This window comes from Fulmarus glacialis, unplaced genomic scaffold (genome assembly GCF_000690835.1).
Source record: "Fulmarus glacialis isolate BGI_N327 unplaced genomic scaffold, ASM69083v1 scaffold47747, whole genome shotgun sequence".
In the NCBI taxonomy this organism is placed as follows: domain Eukaryota; kingdom Metazoa; phylum Chordata; class Aves; order Procellariiformes; family Procellariidae; genus Fulmarus; species Fulmarus glacialis.
In genome coordinates, this window is record NW_009224735.1 from 427 (window position 1) to 9180 (window position 8754).

At 37.5% G+C, this 8754-nt stretch overlaps 1 protein-coding gene across 1 annotated transcript; it reads left to right on the plus strand.

Moving 5' to 3' along the window:
- Positions 1–486: 486 nt before the first annotated feature.
- Positions 487–6674, plus strand: LOC104079990 (maternal embryonic leucine zipper kinase-like; the record flags this gene model as incomplete). Its single annotated transcript, XM_009582225.1, has 5 exons — positions 487–615; positions 3121–3267; positions 3991–4216; positions 5965–6058; positions 6506–6674. Coding segments are annotated over 5 exons (765 nt in total), but the record flags the coding sequence as incomplete, so codon positions are not given.
- Between the last annotated feature and the right edge of the window lie 2080 nt (positions 6675–8754).

Consider the following 8754-nt stretch of genomic DNA (forward strand, 5'->3'; position numbering starts at 1 on the left):
TTCTAATCCCTTATAACTAATTCAAACTAATTGTACTATGCTGCAAACTTGTCAAGCATTGTACCCATGTTCCTCACACAAGCAAAGCTGCTGAAAATCATGCAAAAAGTTGGTGCTGCTTCTGGGAGAAGAACAGGGGGGAGACTTCAAAAAAATTGAGACTCTGGTTGAAATATTGGTTAATCTGAATTAATAGCTTTGCCATTCACTTCAGTAGATAGATTCTGGCCCCAGCATTAGTTTTCACTGTAGTGAGCATACCACGAACTAACTTGCAAAGAACAACAACCATAGTCTGTTTCTTGATCTCAAACACATAGTGTGAATCAACTGAAGTCTGAAATTACACTTAGGTGATCAAACATTAGGGATGCACATGAGGTAGAAAGACTTGCAGAAAAGCAGAAATTTTCAGAAGGCTGAGCTTGCTCTGTACTTACAATGTTTCCAAAGAGGAGATTAAAATACGGGTTTTTTCCCCCGCAGTGGAAATATGACCAAATGTCAGCAACATATCTCTTGCTTCAGTCCAAGAAGGCTCGTGGCAAGCGTGTTTGCTTAAGGGTTCCATGTCTAACAGGGCATGCCAGTACAGCAGAATCAGCAGGCCTCGAGGTAAGTTTTCGAATTCAACAGGACAACATACTGATTAAAATGCTGCTATGCATTAAAAAAGCTCTGCCTGGGAAAACAGACTGGTGCCCTAAACATCAGTAAGAGAGCATGTGTGCCGTCAGCCAAAGTCTTGGTCATTAAGCAGTTCAGTCTCCTCATTAGCATGTTGTAGCAAGCTGGGCTGCTTCTACAAATTGACATTACTGGAATAACTATCTGGGAGGACATGGTGCATTATGAGTTCCGCACAGAATCTCCCCTTTTCTACTCACAGAAATGGACTAAAAGTGCCCATTGTCTGGCCTACATGATAATTCCAGATTTTCCTCTGTGATGCCTACCTTCTTGCTGCACTCTCTCACATTAGTCTCTAAATATTTTTGTACCTTGCTAGTTGCATTTGGCATGGCTTAGTAAGGAAAGTCTTCTGAAACATCCTGCCATGTCATCTGGGCAGCCTACTTTGAGATGACATGGACGCTACATGAGCTGATGGTCAAAGGGGAGAGATCCATTCCTTCCTCATCTGTTTCGTTTTAGAATACAGTCCCAGAGAGGATTCTGTTTATTTTGAGTAAAGGAAACATGTTGCTGATGGTTTTCGGATGAATGCGATTCTCAAGCGGTTTTGTATATCTTATGGTAATTTCTGTTCCTGTGGTTGGTAGCAAAGTGCAAATAGGGCACTTCAGAACTTGTCTGAAGTTGCTAAATTGCTTACAATATGTATAATATGCAGCTATATGTGATGTTGGTGATACTCGTCTATGTTTGACAAACTCAAAAGCATTCAGTAAAATTGCAGACTTCCTATTAGCCATTGCCCCTTGAACTGTAGACATCTGTGTAAAATTGTTAACTAGCTATCTGAACGTGCTATTCTCTGCATAGAGACAAGCACTCAGAATAAATACTTTCTTATGCATCTGATTCAATTGCATGTAAATCATTTCAGTTCACACATACAACTGCTTTGAAATGCAGAAGAGAATTCTAAGATTACCAGTGCTGCATAACAGATCATGCATCGTAAGTGTTGCTGAATATGCATAATGTGATTTCCATGATCATGGTGGGTTAGTCTTCTACACTCAGGTGATTTTAAGGTGCAGGTTCTCTAGGTTCAGTAGCGCTGATGCTGTGAAGTTACTTCATCTCTAGTGGTGGCCTAGGTAAATTGATCTGGCTAATGCTACTATTTCATGTATGCATTATGCCTTCACAGGTAATTGTGAAAATCATGCCTACACAACACAACAATCCATTAGTCCTTCTACAGCGCTCAGGTCACATTTAACTTACCTGCATGTAGATACTGTGACTGAATATCAACTGAATTTGCTGAAATACCCAACTAGCAAAGTTTTCTAGCTAGAGCTGGTCTAATGTGAAGATAACAAGCAAACGGAACCTTTAACTTAGCCAGTTTCTGAATTTGGTGGCACAAGCTTGTACATAATACTGCCTTATTTCAAGCAGTTTGGTGTAGAAGGATATTCCAAAAAATTCACCATGGCGTGAATTTCATCTGGAACACGGTAACCAAGGATTCCTATTCAGGCATTCATACTGTAATGGAATGTGATTTCAACTACAATATTGGGCTGTTAGCTTTTTGGCAGTAGGTAACAGCCCTCTAGTAAGGGCTTTTTAGTAAGTCACCATAAGAGGTCTGGTAGCATACCAGGAAGCTCTGTTTCTATTCCAGTAGTAATGAAAGTTCTGATCATTGCAATATACTTGATCACAGGCCAAGAGAAACTTACCTGCCAGCAGAACATAGCTTGCTAAAATGGTATCCATTCCAGCTAAGGACTGGTAATTTAAAATAATTGTATGCAATTTCACTGAAGTGGTATGAAACAAGTCCTCGGGAAGAGTTTCCTGAAAATAACAAAAGGTGTTAGAAACTAAGGATACTGTGGTATACATCTGACTGTATGTGGTGTGAGCCATGAAGGTTAACAATCTTTGCTGAAGTTATGAATCCTGTGATTTAATAAATGACAACTTTTTGGGGGGATAGCAATTCGATGAAGGCTTATGAATGCTAGTTCAAGTACAGATTCCATAATCATATGTTTTGGATGTAATGCGTTTAGCTTTATCCAGCCCCCTTTCAGAGACTTTTCTGCATTCTTTTCTTGGGTTCTTTCCAGCTTATTATTTGGCTTTTAGTAAAAAGAGATTCTGGTCCAAGTCTTGAAATGAAAGGCAGGTATTTTTTGTGAGTTGCTTCTCTTCTTGACACAGGTCATGAAAGATGACTTGATAATGGTGCTTTGAGAATAATTTCACATCTGCTTTTGATACAAATGACAAATCCACAATGACAATATTAAAGTCATATTATAAAACTTAAGTCACCGGCATGGGAACTTCCATTAGCTGTTTACCATAATTAGAAACTTAGAAAGAAATAAGATTTAGATTTTAATGACACTTTTCTGATTAAATCTTCCTTTTAATAGTTCTGTGGAATCTCAACTGAATTTTTCTTTTCAGTCTGAAAAAACTGTGACATGTGAAGATGTGCCAGACTGCAGTGAAATGCCGCATGCATTTGGATCCATGGAATTTTCTGATGCAGCTTCACTGTTTGAAGAATCTCCATTAGAAGAATTTATTCTAAATACTCGCAGAAGAAAGCAGGTGTTTGAAGAATAAATACTAGTTACTTAAAAAAACAAAGATACTATTCTTAATTGAAAAAATCTTATTCTCACTGTACATAAAACTTACTGCATATTTAAATGTTTGGTGGACCCTGGCCAAGGGGAGTTACAAACTGGGTAACGAAATGTTTTAAATATATAGCGGAACATAAATTGTGGCTTACTCTAGCTGTAGGTCATGATTCATTTGATGAGAACTTGAGCTTTGACATTTGGTTTGCATAAAAAGAGCATATAGGGAATGAGTAAATGAGGCAATGAGGATTTTAAAACTGATAGGAAAACAATAAGGTACAGCAAACAAGTTTTCAGAGCTAGGCTATAGCTAGACAAGTCTTTGAAGATGTTCAGCTTGTCTGTATTGGACAAGAAAATCCAATGAAGCAATTAAAATTATACAATTAAACCAAATGAAAACTCTTAGCTGTGTTTAGATGAGCTGGTGAGCAATAGTCTTAAATGTGCAAACTGAAGAATTTAGAAGAGCAGATAAAGAAATGGCAAATGACTTAAGATGTTTATTAGCAAGTTATAGAGGGAATCAGAGGTATTGAAGTTTTTAACTATTTTGCTCAATAGGCAAGTATTGTATGGTATTTTTAAGCTGCTTCAATTTTAGAATTTCCTTGTCTGTAACATTCCTGAATGTGATCAGAATACAGCAAAGGATGTCTTTTTTTTTTTGTTACATCTCTCGTAGCATTCAGGGCATGATGCTCAACTGGATGATAAGGAATTCACACTGTCAACTCCAGTGACAAGAAAAGTGGCATCAAAGAAGCATGAAAACAAAGAGAATATAGATACAGAGTCGGCTTTAAGAAATGAAATGCCCTTTGCGTTTCCTGCTCCAAAGACTCCTTTTGCGAAGAGTCAGATTGAGATGCAAGTACAAACTATACCCTGTCAGGCACCTGCCTTCAAAGGTATGGTGAATGTAACTAATGAAAACTTAGAACATATACATTGCTTAGGAATTATTGTAAATTAAAATGTGAACACAATACTTGTGTATCCAACACATCTGTTTCTGGAAGACTTAACTTTTTTTGCCATATTCACCAGCCTGGTTTTTCTAGTACATCTGGTACGGTGCTGCAAGAGGTTTAACCATACATCAGGGCATGTTACTTGTATATTAATTACAGAAGTCATTCCATGCATGCCTTTTGGCACACTCTGACATGGAGTCAAGTGCTGTGTTCCTAAAATTTGCATCTGGTTCCACTTTTCCATGAAGGTTGAGAACACAATCTTCTCAACACTCTGTTTTTCCTTTGTTATTACCTTGAGTGAAAATGAGGGTATACTTTCAGTCAAGACTGCTTTTATTGCTTCTTCTAAGAGAAATCCAACTTTTGCATTTCTTATGTTAGCGTTTCAGCATTTTCACAGTAAAAGTCCAGTGTGGCAGTGAAAATACTTTTCTGTTAACAATGTATAGGTCTTACAGTTATGTGATAGACCACAGAAATCTGTCTAAATTATGTCAGCTTTTCTGAGTTACGAGGAATTTCTGTCCTCAGCCTGTCTAGTCATTCTTATGAAAAATGACGGATCCTGATGTACATTATTTTTCCCTTCAACCTTCAACATAAAAGTCTTGGTGTTGATACTGTAAATGTTAACTCTGTTTTTCAAATGCCAAGGATTCCTTACAATAAGGAGACTCTTCTGTTCCAGGTGCTAAGGAACATTGTTCAGAAACAGTAAGTCTTTGCAGGCTGATTTAAGTTATAAGGGATCTTGGACATACTGCTGTTCAATGACATCCTTTATAAAGGATTTAAAGAAGTGCACTACAAAGACTAGTTGTTTATATGAGTTTGATTTTTGTCTTAAGATTGTATGCGGTAACTTGTGAAGTTTTACTTCATTGTAATTTTAAAAAGCAAAAGGTACTATTTCTGAAATGGGAAATGCAGAAACACTGTTTTAGCTCATTTTAGTGAGATATTTCTGAGGATTAAACAATTAAAAGCTAATTCTTTGTTTCATTGAAAGATCTTTGATTCAGGAAAGGTAGTATTAATACTTTCTTAGAGACAGAAAAGTGGAAGTATCCACTGGAAATTTTGCGATCATCGTTGTCTGGGGCCAGGTGCAATTCTGTAGAGAGCTGAAACTTCGAACATTGAAGTTGGGTTTAATTGTAATAACTAATTTGCTGACTGTTTCACTTGGTGTTTGCTTCTGCACATTCAAAACCATGCTCTGCAGAACTCTGTCAATGTGTGGGTAGTAGAACTTTTTAGGCTGTTGCATAGTGCGTACTATTAAACATGGCTATATAAACTCACACCCTTCATATAAGGGAAATGGCTTGGTGAAGAACGCAACTATTTGACACAGTGAATTGTTCAGTATTTATTCTGGGACCAGTGGCAGAGCAAGAAAGCAATTCCAATCCTCTTCCTTTCCAAATTTCTAATACTGAACTGCATTGGTCGCTCTAAGGCTTGACTTGTAGAGACCTGGGGAAATCAGTCACAGTTTTTCTTTGTAGAGTAGAGGTATATTAAAAACATATTTTACCATTCTGAAGATACAGACCTGATGCAGAAAAGTGGGCTGGTTTTAGAAATAAATTATTAATCATGAGAAATGCTTGCTGAAGAAAAGAAAATCTTTTATGCAAAAACATACCTGCTTTGGCTTGGATGTTTTCTTTCAGAAAGCCAGATCACTACAGTCACCCCAATTAAGAAACCCACAAACCCAACAAACGCAGATGAATTGACAGCAGCTGAGGTTCTTCCTGAAAGAAGGTAAATGTCCAACTATTTGTATACACTTCTGATTTAGAGCAGGACTACCTTAATCCATATACTGCCTAGGAAGCCTTGTTACAACAGCAAGCTGTTATTTCCATTCTTTTGGTAAAAGTCTTCCTAAAAACCTCTTTCTACATTTGCCAGAAAACACCGAAGGCAGAGAAAAGTTTTAAAATTATGTAACTCAATTATCTTCAGAATATAGTCCTATTTTCCATAATGTAAGTTCCTTCTTATTCCATTCCCAAGAGGGCTGCAGTTTCTATATACGTCTCTGGGTTTAAATCTCTACTGACTTTCAAAAAGAAACTCTCATAATACACTGCATTTGCTTTGGTTTTCTTACTTCAGTCAGGTCTGGTAATATTTTAGTGATGTGTCTGAAATAACTGATTTCTAAACACTGAGGAAAAATAACTGATTAATTTGTTCATGTAACAGGTGTCATTCAGTGGAATTAGATCTCAACCTGGCTCACGTGGATAGCAGCCAAAAGAAGAGAAAAGCCAAAATATTTGGAAGTCTTGAAAGAGGCCTCGATAAAGTGATCACAATGCTTACGCCAAGCAAAAAGAAACGATCCACTAGAGATCATCCAAGGAAACTTAAGGTATGATTGCTGGAAAAAACTTACATGAAAAGAAGTATTAATTATTGAAAACATCCAAGACCTTTAGAAATGGTCTTGTGAAAACTTCTGTGATTTGACTTACCTGTATTTTACAGTAAAGTGCAGATGGTCTTACTGCATCTCTGTTAACATGAAAATGTCCCAATCATCGCCAAGAGATGTTTTGTTAGTCTGGGCTCAGGCAAGTCACCAACAGATCAAGGGAGGAGTTCAGCCATTGCTTTTTATATCCTATCTAAACCAAATGTGAGGGAAGCAGGATGGTTTTAAAGGAACCCTAGTTGAAAATTTTTAATCATGTTATTCGATAGAGATACCAGTAGCTCTCCGACTTAAAAAAAAAAAAAAAAAAAAAAAAGAAAAATTGATAACACTTCTGGCTTAGGTTTCTGTAGTCCAGGAGTGATATGTCTGTTCCAAGATAGTCTTTAGATGTCAAGAGAACCTGAGATTAAACTTAAAGCCTAAATAACTACACCTTATGAAAGAATTTCTGACACTGTCAGCATAATTTTGATTTTTAGTTTTGATGTCACTGTGTCCAAGCCAGTTGGCTACTTATTCTTCTTTAAGTAGCCATAGAAAAAGCAGTTCCTTAGATAGTGCATTGCACAGAGCACTTTAAAATTACATTAATAATTTGTACCTACCAAAGTTGACTCATAAGGTTAATATTAGCTTTGTAGAATACACATCAAATGGCATTGGCATAATACTAGTGTTGTGAACAGAATTGTATACATCACTCAGAAGCAACTAATATACTTCAAAAGTTATACAAGGAGGAATTTATACTTGAATCTGTAGATGACATGTTTGCAAAACATGATTAACATGAAAGAGGCAAGGCTGTTACTGAGGCATAAACAGTTCCATAGAAATAAGTGCTGTACACCTTCAGCTGACTGGCTCCTGGAGCTGCCACTGTTAGGACACCTACTGTACAGTAAGAGGACCACTTTGTGTTTTGCAGCCTGTGTAAATGGAATTCAGCTACTGTATTCCAGTTGGAAGCTTTTCCAAGAGGCACCTGTCAGAGGCAAGGTGGCAGCCTTACAAGTTCAGGACATACGTTGCACTACAAACCTGGCCAACTCATCGGACAGGAGTCCAGTCTGTGCAAATAATTCAGGAACCTGAGCAATTGGAAACAAAAGCTAGATCTTCTGTCTCTAAAAGTTTTTATCCTTCTGCATCAGTTTCCCTTGTCCATAGTATATGCAAAATTACTGATGTATGTCTAGGGACACTGGACTACAATAGGGGAAGATAAAACTTTATTATTCAGAGTGTTACAGCAGTTATGGCAAGGAGTTCCATATGCTTTAGGCTGAATAAGAACTGTAAGAACCAGTCTTTTACTCTGACTTTGCATCCTCAACCTATGTTCATTTCTCAAGGTATTTTATGATCTTGTCTTCTCTCAGCTGCTTCTGTGACTTCAGAAGCTAAATAGAGCATTTGTGGCATATTACTGTTGGCACACACTTTCTCTCGTTTCATATGGGTGTCTGGAAGTTGTTCAGGAAGTCACTTATTGGATATAAAGTGATATAAAACCTCTAGAACGGTAAACTTATGAGTAGTAAGTTACCTTTTTTCTTTAAACATGACAATGCTTTAGTCCTAGAAAAGCTGCATGGCGCCATGCCTGTTCCTTGATGTTGGAAATGCTCAGTCTCAGCTAGGCAGCACACTACTGGCAATCTCCCAACTGTGGAGCATGCAGTAGGGGGCTCTAAGCACAGTCGGGTGGCTGTCTTCCGTAGTCCCCTCCAGGAATCGCCTCTGGCTACGTACGAGACTTCTAATAGCCTCCATGCTGCCCTTGCCATTCACTGCTACTTTGGATTTTATGACGGATTGTAGTTTGGACATGCTTTGATATTAATTGTCCAGCAGTTGTTGTTTAGTGTTCCTGTTGCTACTACAATGTCTTAAATAAGATAATATTGGGAAGTTGAAGCATTTGTCACTATGGTTATCTGTTCCAAAGCTTGCTTTATGAAAACTTTTCGTAATGTCTTCAATTTTAGGAGAAAGATTTTTTTTTTTTTTT